Consider the following 14,684-nt stretch of genomic DNA (forward strand, 5'->3'; position numbering starts at 1 on the left):
GAGACATCACTTTGCTGACAAAGGTTTGCATAGTCAAAGCTATGGTTTTTCCAGTAGTCATGGACGGATGTGAGAGTTGGACCATAAAGAAGGCTGAAGAATTGACGCTTTGAAATTGTGGTGCTGGAGAAGAATCTTGCAAGTCCCTTGGACTGCAAGGAGATCAAACCAATCCATCCTAAAGGAAACCAACCCTGAATATTCATTGGAAGGACTGATGCTGAAGTCAAAGCTCCAGCACTTCAGCCACCTGCTGCAGGATCCCATCAAAACAGGCTGACCTGCAGCAGGAACTGGGTGCCCCCAGCTCTAGTCTTGTTTTTTCAAGTGATCTTTTCATTTCTGGCATCTCAACTATGTCTTTCTTGAGGCTCACGTGTTTGAGATTTTTAAAAATATATTCTCAAGTGTTCTGGCCTTTATTTTTTCAACTGGTGAAGGTTCCTGGGTTCACATCCATGTTTAAAAATAAAATAGGTTTTGGTTTTGCTATTAATGTCTCCCTTCCAATTGAACCAACATTGTGCTACCCTTCCACCACTAAGTACGGGAAAATACCATCTCCTGTCCTGTGTCTGCTCGTTGTCCTCAATTTCCTTGACTTTTCACTGATGACTCATGAGCCATGAGACGACAGCTGTGACCGTGCAGGCAGGCCAAGCCGCACGGCTACGGAAGGCAAGGGCGCGACCACTGTGTACCTTCTGCTCGGTCCGCGCAGACCAGGCTGTCTCTGGCATCTCTCGGGGGACATGCTGACCTTCCTCATTTGGCTTCTACTAGAGGCCTCTGTCTCTTCACGGGTCACCGGGGAGCACCGTGAGAATGTCAGTGACCATATGCCCAACTATTAACAGAGAGGAGTACTGAGAGCTGGGCGGGCTGTGTAATTCACCACGGCAACCGACAGGACACACTTGACCTTACTGGACAAGCCCGGAAGCCAGGTCTGGTCCGAGCTCCTTAAAGGATGGGGGAAAGCAGAGTGACAAGTGTCCAGACTCCAGGACCAGACAAAGGGGCCAATCACAGCTCCATTCCCGAGCTGACTGACTCCGGGAAAATACTTTAGCTTCACGAATCTCCACTTCCCTCTTCTTTTTTAAGTATAGGTGATTTACAATGTTGTTAGTTCCAGGTGTACAGCACAGGGATTCAGAATATATAGTCTTTTTTTTCAGATTCCTTTTCCTTATAGACTATTATGAAATATTTGGTAGACTTCCCTGCACTATGCAGTAGGTCCTTGATGATTATCTATTTTATATATAGTAGCGTGTATATGTTAATCCTAAACTTCTAATTTATCTTTCCCCCACCCTTTCCCACAGACTTATTCATAAATCTATTTTCTATGCCTGTGGGTTTATTTCTGAATGGCCAACAATAGGAGAATCGTAAGTCACAGAGGAGCCATCTAAAGGAACAGCAACCAGAAATTCAGAATTGTTTTAGAAAGAAACATATCGGATGGAAAAATACTGATCATATAATGTAAATGTCTCAAAGTGCAGACTGTAAGACAATACATACGACACCAATTTCGTCTGTATTTCAGAACTTAACGACACTGGAAAAAGACTAGAAGAAAATATTTCAAACTGTAGGATCAGATCCTTGGAAGGAAAGCTATGACAACCCAGACAGTGTATTAAAAAGCAGAGACATCACTTTGCTGACAAAGGTCTGTCTAGCCAAAGCTATGGTTTTTCCAGTAGTCGTGTATACATGTGAGAGTTGGACCGTAAGGAAGGCTGAGTGCTTAAGAACTGAGGCTCTCAAACTGTGGTGCTGGAGAACATTCTTGAGAGGCCCTTGGGCTACAAGGAGATGAAACCAGTCAATCCTAAAGGAAATCAACTCTGAATATTCACTGGGAGGACTGATGCTGAAGCTGAAGCTCCAATACTCTGGCCACCTGATACAAAGAGCCGACTCATAGGAAAAGACCCTAATGCTGGGAAAGACTGAAGGCAGGAGGAGAAGGGGATGACAGAGGACGAGATAGCATCACCAACTCAATGGACCTGAGTTTGAGCAAAACGCCGGGAGATGGTGAAGGACAGGGAAGCCTGGTGTGCTGCAGACCGTGGGGTTGCAAAGAGTCGGACAGGACTGAGCGACAGTAACAAGGAAAGATCTCAGGATGCCAGGATTTCAGGTGACTCCCTTCATACCTGGCTGCATTTTCTAAGTTGTCTTCATCTCTTTTTCTGTACACGTATCTACAGGTACCTAGATTTTTTACTTGAGTGAATAAATGTGATCACACGCCCCTACTTTTTCTTCTCTTTGGCTTGGTTCTCCCACTCACGCAATGACCTGGCTTTGCTCGTCTACTATAAATCTTCACGAGACCCCCTCCAAGCTTTCCTGAGAAGGCTCTGTGTAGCTTTTCTTTAATGGCCACATTATAGCCAACGAAGTGGAGATTCTGTGATTTATTCAGCTATTCCCCAGTCGGTGGTTGGTCTCTCTGCTTGTATACTTCCATGCTCCCAGGACAGATGCTAAACACAGGCCAGGCTCTGCTTGGGTGGAATGGGGTTAGGACCCCGAGACCTCCACAGCCCCTCAGAAACCCCCTGTTACTTGGCCCACTCTGGGGTGCCCTCAAGGATGCTCCAGCCCCACTTCCGGAATGCTGCCTCTCATCCCTCCCAAGATGCTCTAGGGATGCACGGTACCCCCAGCATCCTAAACTCTGATAAAGCTCTCCTCCTTTCTCCCTTCCACCAGACCGAACTTCACAAGGTCTACTCTTCATCCCCAGCACCTGGTACAGCCTCCTGCACATTTTAGCTGATGAAGCAAACGGATGGATAGATAAATGAACACATGAAGATGCGAGTGAACAGACAGAGGCATGAATGTTAGGATGTTTTGAGGAACTACAAGTAGTTCTTTACAGCCAGAATACAGAATGAACGAGAAGGCAGGGGAGAAGACAGGTCAGAGAGGTTAAAAAAGAAAAAGTCAGGGGACATACGTATACCCATGGCTGATTCATGTTGATGTATGGCAGAGACCAGCACAATATCATAAAGCAATTATCCTTCAATTAAAAATGAATAATTTTTTTAAAATGGTCAGATCCTAAAGGGTCTTGTGTGATAAACAGTAAGACTATTTTATTCTAAAGAGTAGGGCAAACCACTGAAGAATTTAAAGCAGCAGAATAATTAATCACTTTAAAAAAAGAAATGTGTTAAGCAGGAGTGTGCGGAAAGGCCTGGAGGAAGCCAGAGCAAAGGCAGAGAACCATCGGGAGAGGACAGAGGAATCGGAGGTGGAAAGGATGCGCCGGCCACGGAGCTAGACCTCCTGTGCTCCCACTCAGCCGTCCCGCCATCCCCGGAGCTGTGGTCCATGCTGCATCTATGCTGAGGCACCAGTGGGAGAGGGGACACAGAGCCCACCAAGGGTCACACTGGTGACCAGTGAGGTGCCAGCCCAGACCTCGAGTCCCTCTGGCCCCAGGCCAGTGAGCTGTCCTGTCTGGATGTTGGAAACCAAGGCAAGAGCAGGACCAGAAGACGGGATGCCACTGAGGGATGTCAGGGAACAGAAGGGGCTGAGCTGGGCAACTGAATGGACACAGCAAGTTAATCGGGGAGATTTTTAGAGGGATACTCACATTTCTGATTTAGCAGTTTGACGGTGTCCTTCATTCAAAAAATTTGGCATTTGAAATGAAAGATGATGAGTTCCATTTGGGACACGCTGAATTGGATCTGCACTTAGGATTAATTGATATTTATGTATATATTTATATTATGTAAGGACACTGTGCGTTACCAATTCTATGTTTCTATGTTTCCCCAGCTTAAATCTTCTAGCCATCAATACTAATAGTGTTAGTGGATATTTATGGAATGTGTGACAGGCATATAAACCATTTCATTCATAATAATTAGTTTTAGGGTTAGATGATAGCACGTATGTAAACAGATTCAAGGGCCTAGATCTGATAGATAGAGTGCCTGATGAACTATGGACTGAGGTTCGTGACATTGGACAGGAGACAGGGATCAAGACCATCCCCATGGAAAAGAAATGCAAAAAAGCAAAATGGCTGTCTGGGGAGGCCTTACAAATAGCTGTGAAAAGAAGAGAAGCGAAAAGCAAAGGAGAAAAGGAAAGATATAAACATCTGAATGCAGAGTTCCAAAGAATAGCAAGGAGAGATAAGAAAGCCTTCTTCAGTGATCAATGCAAAGAAATAGAGGAAAACAACAGAATGGGAAAGACTAGAGATCTCTTCAAGAAAATCAGAGATACCAAAGGAACATTTCATGCAAAGATGGGCTCGATAAAGGACAGAAATAGTATGGACCTAACAGAAGCAGAAGATATTAAGAAGAGATGGCAAGAATACACAGAAGAACTGTACAAAAAAGATCTTCATGACCCAGATAATCACAATGGTGTGATCACTGACCTAGAGCCAGACATCCTGGAACGTGAAGTAAAGTGGGCCTTAGAAAGCATCACTACGAACAAAGCTAGTGGAGGTGATGGAATTCCAGTTGAGCTATTCCGAATCCTGAAAGATGATGCTGTGAAAGTGCTGCACTCAATATGCCAGCAAATGTGGAAAACTCAGCAGTGGCCACAGGACTGGAAAAGGTCAGTTTTCATTCCAATCCCAAAGAAAGGCAATGCCAAAGAATGCTCAAACTACCGTACAATTGCAATCATCTCACACTCTAGTAAAGTAATGCTCAAAATTCTCCAAGCCAGGCTTCAGCAATACGTGAACCGTGAACTTCCTGATGTTCAAGCTGGTTTTAGAAAAGGCAGTGGAACCAGAGATCAAATTGCCAACATCCGCTGGATCATCGAAAAAGTAAGAGAGTTCCAGAAAAACATCTATTTCTGCTTTATTGACCATGCCAAAGCCTTTGACTGTGTGGATCAAAATAAACTGTGGAAAATTCTGAAAGAGATGAGAATACTAGACCACCTGATCTGCCTCTTGAGAAATCTGTATGCAGGTCAGGAAGCAGCAGTTAGAACTGGACATGGAACAACAGACTGGTTCCAAATAGGAAAAGGAGTTCGTCAAGGCTGTATATTATCATCCTGTTTATTTAACTTATACGCAGAGTACATCATGAGAAACGCTGGACTGGAAGAAACACAAGCTGGAATCAAGACTGCCGGGAGAAATCTCAATAACCTCAGATATGCAGATGACACCACCCTTATGGCAGAAAGTGAAGAGGAACTCAAAAGCCTCTTGATGAAAGTGAAAGTGGAGAGTGAAAAAGTTGGCTTAAAGCTCAACATTCAGAAAACGAAGATCATGGCATCAGGTCCCATCACTTCATGGGAAATAGATGGGGAAACAGTGGAAACAGTGTCAGACTTTATTTTTCTGGGCTCCAAAATCACTACAGATGGTGACTGCAGCCATGAAATTAAAAGACGCTTACTCATTGGAAGGAAAGTTATGACCAACCTAGACAGCATATTCAAAAGCAGAGACATTCCTTTGCCAACAAAGGTCCGTCTAGTCAAGGCTATAGTTTTTCCTGTGGTCATGTATGGATGTGAGAGTTGGACTTGAAGAAGGTTGAGCGCCAAAGAATTGATGCCTTTGAACTGTGGTGTTAGAGAAGACTCTTGAGAGTCCCTTGGACTGCAAGGAGATCCAACCAGTCCATTCTGAAGGAGATCAGCCCTGGGATTTCTTTGGAAGGACTGATGCTAAAGCTGAAACTCCAGCGCTTTGGCCACTTCATGCAAAGAGTTGACTCACTGGAAAAGACTCTGATGCTGGGAGGGATTGGGGGCAAGAGGAGAAGGGGACGACAGAGGATGAGATGGCTGGATGGCATCACTGACTCGATGAACGTGAGTCTCAGTGAACTCCGGGAGTTGGTGATGGAAAGGGAGGCCTGGCGTGCTGTGATTCATGGGGTCGCAAAGAGTCGGACACGACCGAGCGACTGAGTGCCTGGCTTATTGAATGTGTTCAACAAATGGAGAAATGACACATGAGGACATAAAAGGAAAGAGAAGTTGAAAACGTAGCAAAAAATCACATACCTAGTTACAACTATTCTACATCTCACATATATTCTAATATTAATGTCGTTGATCGGAATAAAACTTCAAGATCACAATAACGGCCCAAAAAAGACACTAGATTTACGCACAGTTAAGTTTGGTGGCATTCTACTGGGTGGTAATAGAAGTTAGTGAAAAAGAGAATGAATAATTGAAATCTCACAACAATTCCAAATTTTTTATTTACCTGAAAAATCAACTCTCTTTTCTCTTAATTATTAGCTAAAGATAAAGATGGTTTGTGGCTATCTGGGAAATACAAAAGAACTGGAAAGATCTAAAAATACATTAGTATCTAAATAAATAATGGTTGAGGATATAACTTGTTAGATTCATGGAAATAAAAATAGCAGGTAGAAAGCCTGCCTCACTCTTTGAAACTCATTTTTGTTTTTCACTATTTCATACAGTATAAGACAACCTTTTTAAGTACTGGGTTGACAAAAAGTTCATTTGTATTTTTCCATAAACCTTACAGAAAAACCAGAACAAACCTTTTGGCCAACGCAATATCTTCAATTAATCCTTTCTTTTTTTGGTTTTATCTTTTCTTTCCCAAAACGTAACATGCATTTATGCCCTTATTTTATTACTATCAGTAGATCAATGATTGATGTTTTGACTAATCACAGATTGTTGTGTGTTCAGAAACCCTTTAAGGATTGCTTACATGGGTGTGTGTGTGCACGCGTGTTCAGTCGCTAAGTCACGTCTGACTCTTTGCAACCCCAGGGACTGTAGTCCACCAGGCTTCTCTGTCCATGGGATTTTTTTCAAGCAAAAATACTGGAGTGGATTGCCATGATATTTTAAAATCCTTCCTCATTTACCATTTTTTATTAAATGCTCTGTTATTTCACAAAGGATTGAGAGGGCAAAAAAATAACAATACAACAGTGTGTATAGAATAACTTCAACACAATCAAGATTGAGTTGTATGGCCCTATGGAAGATTTAGCCATGTGAATATTTCATTCTAGAGGAACACTTATTACTTGAAAGATCATTTCACTCATGCAGCTTACCAGACGATGTCAGGTAACATACAACCTTCAGGTCCATGAATTAAAAATGTCTGAGATCTGTTTGTGGCTCCATATCCTTTAGAAAATAATCACTATGTAATTTCTAGAGAAATCACTTTGGATGTTCCACATATCCAGCTTTTAAAAATAGTTTAGATAATTTAGTTATTTGCCTAAATGTTTTAAAAGGCCTTGAATGGAAACAAAATGGCACTGAATTTATTTCATTTACTCTAAATAAAGATATGAACCAAAAGTCATCAGACCCAGATCACAGATTGTGATAAACGTGGGGAACTCAACACAAGCCTACAGAAGAATCAAGTCTGAGAGATTTCAATTGCTGGAAGATTGACTAAGGCTCTGTTTAATTATTAGTGCTATAAAAAGTGAGTAATATTTACCTGGCCATAATAGTACTGTGTAAAAGTAGCTTATCTTTCCTGCCAGGTGCCCCATTTCTCACAGTTATTAAAAAGAATGAAAAGAAATCTTTGCATAGTCATTATTTCTCCAGATCCGCCACCCCATCATCTTATATGATTGGGGGCTTGCGGGCTGTTAAAAAAGCTGATTTTTTCTTTTTTTAAGTGCCAGTGGTAGCCCAGGTCTTAAATGAAATCAGTGACAAGTGGCTTTGTTAGTGAAGGGCACCAGCAAAAACAGCCCAGTGAGCAATGGGGTAGTATGTGGTATGTATGACCGTGGTAAAATATCTGCCTGCCAATGCAGGAGATGCAAGAGATGTGGGCTTGATCCCTGGGTCAGGAAGATCCCCTGGAGAAGGAAATGGCAACCCACTCCAGGATTCTTGCCTGGAGAATCCCATGGACAGAGGAGCCTGGCGGGCTATAGTCCGTGGGGTTGCAAAGAGTTGGACGGGACTGAGTGTCTGAGCACACAAACTCCCCAGTAACTGGTACAATCAGTCCCATTGAGTGATGAGTCATGTAGGGTGCTTGTTCTTAGTAAATCCAAATACAAACAGACCCATGGGGCTTTCTGCTATGTGCTCATGCACAGTGCTGACCAGAAAACTGATTTTACAAGACTATCAGTTCCTAATGGATATGTCATAATGTCTTGGAAGAGCATATTCAGGAAGTTTACAGCGACTGTGATTCATTAACCCAACTTCAACATCATCATGCAATATGGGTTCAGATGACATTACTGAATGCTTTCTGGATTTTGGCAAAGATGTCCAGGAGTCATTAGTTATCTGTCAATCATTTACAAATCCTTTCTGAAATCAGTTAGCAAATAACGTTTTATCAGTATAAACAAGGGTCCTTGTACATGTGAGTCACTGCCGGTCTGCTCTATGGTGGTATCTGATGAGTTCGGTGGGATAGCGAAGGTGATTAAATGCCCACATCTGCCCAAAGGAGAGAGTTAGACTGTGCCTTGATTGGGAAAAATAATTACTAAAAACTGAGGTCGTAATTCCTCTTTTGCTGTTCCCCCAGCCTGGTTGGAACCTAAATTGTTCATTAACCATCTCTCGGGCTGAGTTCCGTGCACCTGTTATTTGTATCACATGTGAATGTTATTCCAGCCTTCTTTCACAAAAACATGTTCATTTCTCACAAAGTTCTGAGTGTCTATTCCTAGTCAATTAGCCTCCTAGATAAGCTTCAGAAGACCAAAGTAACTCATTAATGCGACATTTCCTCAGCATGCCAGTAAGTTCTGCAGGACATGAATAAGACAGGCAAATGGCAAATTGTATTTTTTAAAGGTTCTAGTGGGACTTAAGGGAACCCAGTACTACTATCATCTTTCAATATTTTTGGTATATTTTGTCAATAAGCCTGTCTAATCAGATGTATATAACAAAGCATGGAATCCAGTCTTTTTTATCGTTCCGTGTTTTATTAGCCACACACACGAAAGAAGAGGGCCAGAGCAAAGAACGCCGCGACGCTACTGAATTACAGACCGTGGGAGGTCTTCCACAGGGTGTCAGGTCGTACCTGTGACTAAGAATGGGCGCCAAGAACAAAACGCAGAAAAGAAACTTGCATATATCTTCCAAAATTCCATTTACGGAAGATGAGTCTCTCACCCAAGACCCTGAGTCACATAGTCCATCACGGTTTTTAATGACATCAAAATGTGTATTGGAGGGCTTCCCTGGTGGTCTAGTGGTTAAGAATCCACCTTGCTATGCAAGGGACATCGGTTCCATCCCTGGTCTGGGAAGATCCCACATACTGCAAGCAGCTAAGCGTACGTCACGACTGCGGAACCCAAGCTCCAGAGCCACAGCTGTATGCCCACGTGTCAAAACCACTACCAAAGCCTGCTCGCCTCGAACCCAGACTGCCGCAAGAGACACCCCTGCAGCAGGAAGCCCACACACCACGATGGGAGAAAGCCCAGGCAGCAACGGAGACCCAGCACAGCCAAAAGTTTAACAGGAAAGTAGTTTTAAAAAATAAAATTAAGACTTCTGGGACTTCCCTGGTCCAGTGCTTAAGAATCCACCTGCCAATGCAGGGGACACAGGCTCAGTCCCTGACGACCCCACATGCCACAGGGCAACTAAACCCACCTGTGGCAACTACTCACGTCTGCACACGTAGAGCCCGTGCCCCCAGCAGGAGAAGCCCTCACACTGCAAAGGGGAGCGGCCCCCACTCAGCACAGCTAGAGAAAGCTGGCGCAAAAGCAAGACCCAGTGCAGCCAAAACACAAGTAAACAAATGAATCTTTTTAACTGGTGAAGATTGAAATTAAAAAAAAACAGTATATTACTACAGACTGAATGCAGCAGTGCAGGTGAGAAGGCAGCTTTCTATTAAGCTAGACATTAAAAAGGCTTCTGAAAATGCTGCTTTTTAAAGATTCTTTTCCTTTGGAAAATAGCTCTTTTCAATCCTCAATGCGTTATCATAATACACCTTGAAAACAATAAATTAATATACTTATAACTAATAATTTTTACTTTCTCAATTTTAATTCCAAATGCAATAAACACTAATTGATGTAATTTACATGAGCAAAAACCTTTTGGAGTCCTCATAAGTTTTAAGAGAATAGCTGCTTCTCAGGGTCACACGTCACATCCCTTAACATTTACACGGGTACATTTCAGGTACTGCACCACATTATTGTCTGATTGCTTAAAGAAATAACAACAAAGAACTGACATGGATAATTAATAATCACCCAATCCTTTGTAGCTTGAAATATATATTTACTTGTCCAGCTAAAGACTTCACTTCCAGCCTCCCTTGAAGCTAAGTGTGAAAGGAAAAAGTGAAAGTGAAAGTTGCTCAGTTGTGTCTGAATTTTTTGTAACCCCATGGACTGTACACTCCATGGAATTCTCCAGGCCAGAATACTGGAGTGGTAAGCCTTTCCCTTCTTCACGGGATCTTCCCAACCCAAGGATACAACCCAGGTCTCCCACATTGAGGGCGGATTCTTTACCAGCTGAGCCATAAGGGAAGCCCAAGACTACTGGAGTGGGTAGCCTATCCCTTTTCCAGCAGATCTTCCCAACCTAGGAATCGAACCAGGGTCTCCTGCATTGCAGGCGGATTCTTTACCAATGGAGCTATCAGGGAAGCAGCTAAGTGTGCGTATGTGTCAAATTTCTGCCTAGTGAAATATAAGCAAAGTGTTTACACAGTACTTTCAGGAGATGTACTGAAGAAGGAACCCATGTTTTCTCCCTTCATCTGTTCTGCTCCCCAGTAGTGATGGCTCCTAGTAGTGATGGCCGGCCCCTAGCAGCTGTTTTGGAACATGGGGACAAGAGACAGAGGACAGAGAAAGGGAAGGAGTGAGGTCCTGCGTAACTTCATAGGGCACGGTACCATCCCTACCTCTGAATCGCTTTCATAGGAGAAAAATAAATGTCTTATTTAAACCACTGTCTTTCTGGTTTTTCTATTATATGCAGTCAAATTTAATCCAAAAAATATATAATTTTGATGGGGAAAATGCTGTACATAAACACTCTGGGTTTTCCAATGGAATCTTAGGCCAAACACACACACACACACACACACAAAAACTGCTCCATTAGCAAAATCAAAACATACAAGAAAATGACTAACTGTTCCACAACATAGGAAGAGACATGCATTGTTCTAAGAATCCAGATTTTATTACTTTGGAAAACAATTGAGATATTCTACAAGAGCCTAAAACTAACCTTGGTCATTTGAATAATATGTCTTTCATGTGAGGAGTAACCCTTTTTTTCCCCCATGGATTCAAGGAAAGAATGATAATTTTTAAATTATGGCAAATGTATTTGCCAGCATTAACCTCAAAGTATGAAGTGTTACTTTTGGGGGGCAAAGAAATAGTCTGCCCTTTTAATCAACTGACCAATCTACAAACAAGCTAAGGTTAACTCCTCAGCTAATGAACAGGCAGGATAAAAAAAAAAAAAAAAAAGCTGGTTGACAAAACAAGAAGAGATAAATGAGCACAGGCTCAGCAAGCCTGCCTGAAGGGTTCCGAAGTGTCAATCATATGCCCGGTCATCACTTGGAGAATGAATGTCTGCCCACGTTATCATCTAAAATATATTTACAGAGGTCAGAAGAGCTACGTCCTCTTCTATGCAGAGAGGTGATGACATCCAGGGAGTATGTCACAAGCCTAAGTTTAGTTAGTGGATTTAAGCTGGTTTGCAGTTTTCCCCACTAAGTGTGATCTTCTGACCCCTCAGTTTTACAACCTTCTACTCTCTGCGCTGCACACCAACTCTCCACTTCTGAGTTAATCATTTCTGTGCCATTATCTGCCAAGAGTTCTTATCTCCTTTGCTGTCACTTTATAACAGGGTCCTCTTATCAACCTGCCTGGAGTCACATGATTCGTCCAAGCCTATCAAAAGTTTCCATGCCTCTGATTAGAAACCATCACGAAACTGGATACAAGGTTTACAGCAGATCACTAATGCTGGAAAAGTACAGAGTCCAGGGAAAGACGAGCTTGTAACTTTCTGGATTCTTGGAGGTTTTTTTTTTTTTTTTTCCTCTCTTTTTCTTAACTTTCACTCAGGGTTGTTGTAGTCTGATGTGTCCTGCCCAAGGCTTCAAAACTTGACAAGCTGCACTTCCTTCTTACACTCAATGATATCTGCTTTAAACCCAAGGACTGCCTATAGTTTCATTAAGAATGTCTTCTAATTCGGATACTGGGGATTTACAAGAATCTCTAAAGCACGGACTTACACCTATTGGTAAGTAGGAGTTGCTCTATTTATTATCTATTTATTATCCTGCTATGACACTAATACATGTAATTCAATGCCATTGATGTATTTACTATTATCAGTCACTGCTTTTCCAGTTGTGTTTATTAAAAGCACGTAAGTCCACGTATATATCACACATTTATCTTTCTTGAAGTTAAAGAGGCAAATGAATATTTCAAATATTCTTATAGCCTTTGTTTTTGGATGTCATTCCACCAGCCTAAAATAGCCAGAAAACAAAAAGTACAATATATTCATTTCATCCCTAATATTTTCTGATACTTTTAAATGAGAAATAATAAACTAAAAGTTGAACCAGTTGAAACAAGTTAGCCATATGGAGTCATCCCTGATCCAACCTTAGCAAAGGCTTTCAACTGTCTGTGGAGTTCGAAGCCACACCACCGTGCATCTCATTCATTGTAGGCACTACAGAAAATTTTGCTTTTCGTTCCAAAAGACAAAATCAAAACCCAAAATCATACCATCACTAGTTAAGAAGTTAAGGGTTACAGGTTTTCAAAATAATGAGTCTATCTTCTTTTTATAAACAGAATAAGTACACAAAGCTAATTTTCATTTTTAAAAAGTACAAGCAATGCCAAGTCACAAACGTTAATGTTACAGCAAGAACACTTTGAATTAACCCTAAAGGGTGAAAAAGAAAAGACTCCCAGACATCTGTCATTACTGCTTTGTGGGAAATCTTGCCTTTATTCCTCCGCACTCGTTTTTGAAGGCCCTAAGCCCTTTCTGCAGCACATTTCTTAGGCTTTGGAATGAATTGGAATGTCCCTGTAATTTGCAAAGGCCTGAGTTCCAGCTCTGCTGAGAAGGAAAACCAAGGTCTGGGTTTTTCCTCGTTCTCCCTTCATAACCAGCTGACTCCACTGAACGCAGTGATTGCTTTTTTATGGGTCAACTACACCCTAAAGCATATCAATTGAGGAAATGGCAAAAAAAAAAAAAAAAAAGTTCTGTACTTACGAAAAGGAAAACGCTGGGAAGGCAGGCAGAGTGCAACAGAATTCAATTGCTCTGCAGATAAAAAGAAAATACGGGTACAGAAATGAGCTGGAAGAGAACACAGGGGCGATTTCACATCTTTGCCCAGGGAGCAGCAGCCGGGCTCCTGGGCAAAGGGTCCCTGAAGGCGGAGGCCGCTGGGGCGGGGGCGCGGGGACGCGCGGCGAGGCCCGGAGATGCGGGGGCGCGCGGCGAGGGCGTGCTCGGAGACGCACCCACCTGTGGATGCGAAGTCAGGGCGCGGAAATCCGGGACCGCGCTCGGGGACCCTCACTTGGCGGCGCCAGCCCGGGGTGAATGAACCGGGTGCGGCTCGGAAGGGACCGCCTTCGCGTTGCCTCGGCTCCCGCCCGGCGCTCAGGCCGCGCGGGGTCGGTGAGGCCGCGAGGCTGGACCCCCTTCACGTCTGGGGTCCGCAGGGTCCGGAGCCCCGGCGGCCGAGGGGTAGGGGTGGGGGCGGCCGTCTAATCCCGGAGGGACCGCTGGAGGCTGAGCCTCAAGAAGGTCCTGAAGAAGAGCCCAGGGGCCCACCCCGGCCCCCGAAACCTGTGCGGGCACTTTAGGGCGCCTCTAGATCACAGGCCGACCAAGAACAGTTTTGCGTTCAAAGAGACCTCTCCCCGGACCTCATTCGAGGGCACCGTCCACTCCGGGCCCAGGAACGCTCCCCACACCCTCCTTACCCCCCAGGTGCCCGGGCATGGCAGCCCCGCCGGTGGCTGTGAGACGCCCTCTTTGGAACCCCCTGGTCACCTCGGGGAGGCTGCTGGCTCTGAGCATCATCTGCTCCACAGCGTAGCCTCCCGGGATGCTGGGTGGGGGGTGTCATTCCCGGGGTGCTGGGGGCACTTTCCGGGATGCTTGGCCAGACGGTCACTCAGGGGGACAGTGCTGCATCAGCTCCTTCAGTGCGTCCCTGAAGGCCACTCGCCTCTAGAATGGGGGGGAGGGGTTCTGACAGCCCAGGGCAGGCCCACCGAGGAGAACCCCCTGGCGCAGCTCAGGGTGTCTGCAGTCCCTGGGGCTTTGATGGCAAATGGCACTTTGCGACCAGGGAGAGAAGCCCCCCAAACCGAGCCCATTGTATGTACAGTGCAGTCAGGGACTGAATTCTGCCTCAGTTTCTCTGTTCTGCTGGGAACGTGCCTGTTTATCTAAAAAGCAGTCTCTGTGGGTCCAAGCTGGCATGACAGTTTTATGTATTGGTGGTGCCATGACAACTGCATGTAGTCTGTGCTCATATAGAAAAGTGAAAATAAGACACCGATCGGTGTGTCTTCTGCCTGCAGGGCTGTCTGAGAGCATGAGAGCAGCAGACCTGGGCTATATCTAGA

General features: G+C 44.0%; 1 protein-coding gene and 1 long non-coding RNA gene across 5 annotated transcripts in view; one reads left to right on the forward strand and one right to left on the reverse strand.

The window, feature by feature from the left end:
• The window catches only part of LOC112441878 (uncharacterized), an 85,354-nt gene that overhangs the window by 65,353 nt on the left and 5,317 nt on the right, over window positions 1-14,684 (reverse strand). For all 3 annotated transcript variants that reach the window (XR_009490935.1, XR_009490934.1, XR_003029840.2), the window contains one exon: window positions 13,312-13,362. This is a non-coding gene — a long non-coding RNA (uncharacterized lncRNA). The remainder of the gene's footprint in view (window positions 1-13,311; window positions 13,363-14,684) is intronic.
• The window catches only part of NR5A2 (nuclear receptor subfamily 5 group A member 2), a 128,287-nt gene continuing 125,605 nt past the window's right edge, over window positions 12,003-14,684 (forward strand). The window contains exon 1 of one of the 2 annotated variants that reach the window (XM_005217382.5): window positions 12,003-12,309. In XM_005217382.5, coding sequence (XP_005217439.1) covers window positions 12,246-12,309 — 64 coding nt within the window. In that variant the 5' untranslated portion in view covers window positions 12,003-12,245. The remainder of the gene's footprint in view (window positions 12,310-14,684) is intronic. The other variant, NM_001206816.1, reaches the window with a different exon arrangement.

Source organism: Bos taurus, chromosome 16 (genome assembly GCF_002263795.3).
Source record: "Bos taurus isolate L1 Dominette 01449 registration number 42190680 breed Hereford chromosome 16, ARS-UCD2.0, whole genome shotgun sequence".
NCBI classification, from domain to species: domain Eukaryota; kingdom Metazoa; phylum Chordata; class Mammalia; order Artiodactyla; family Bovidae; genus Bos; species Bos taurus.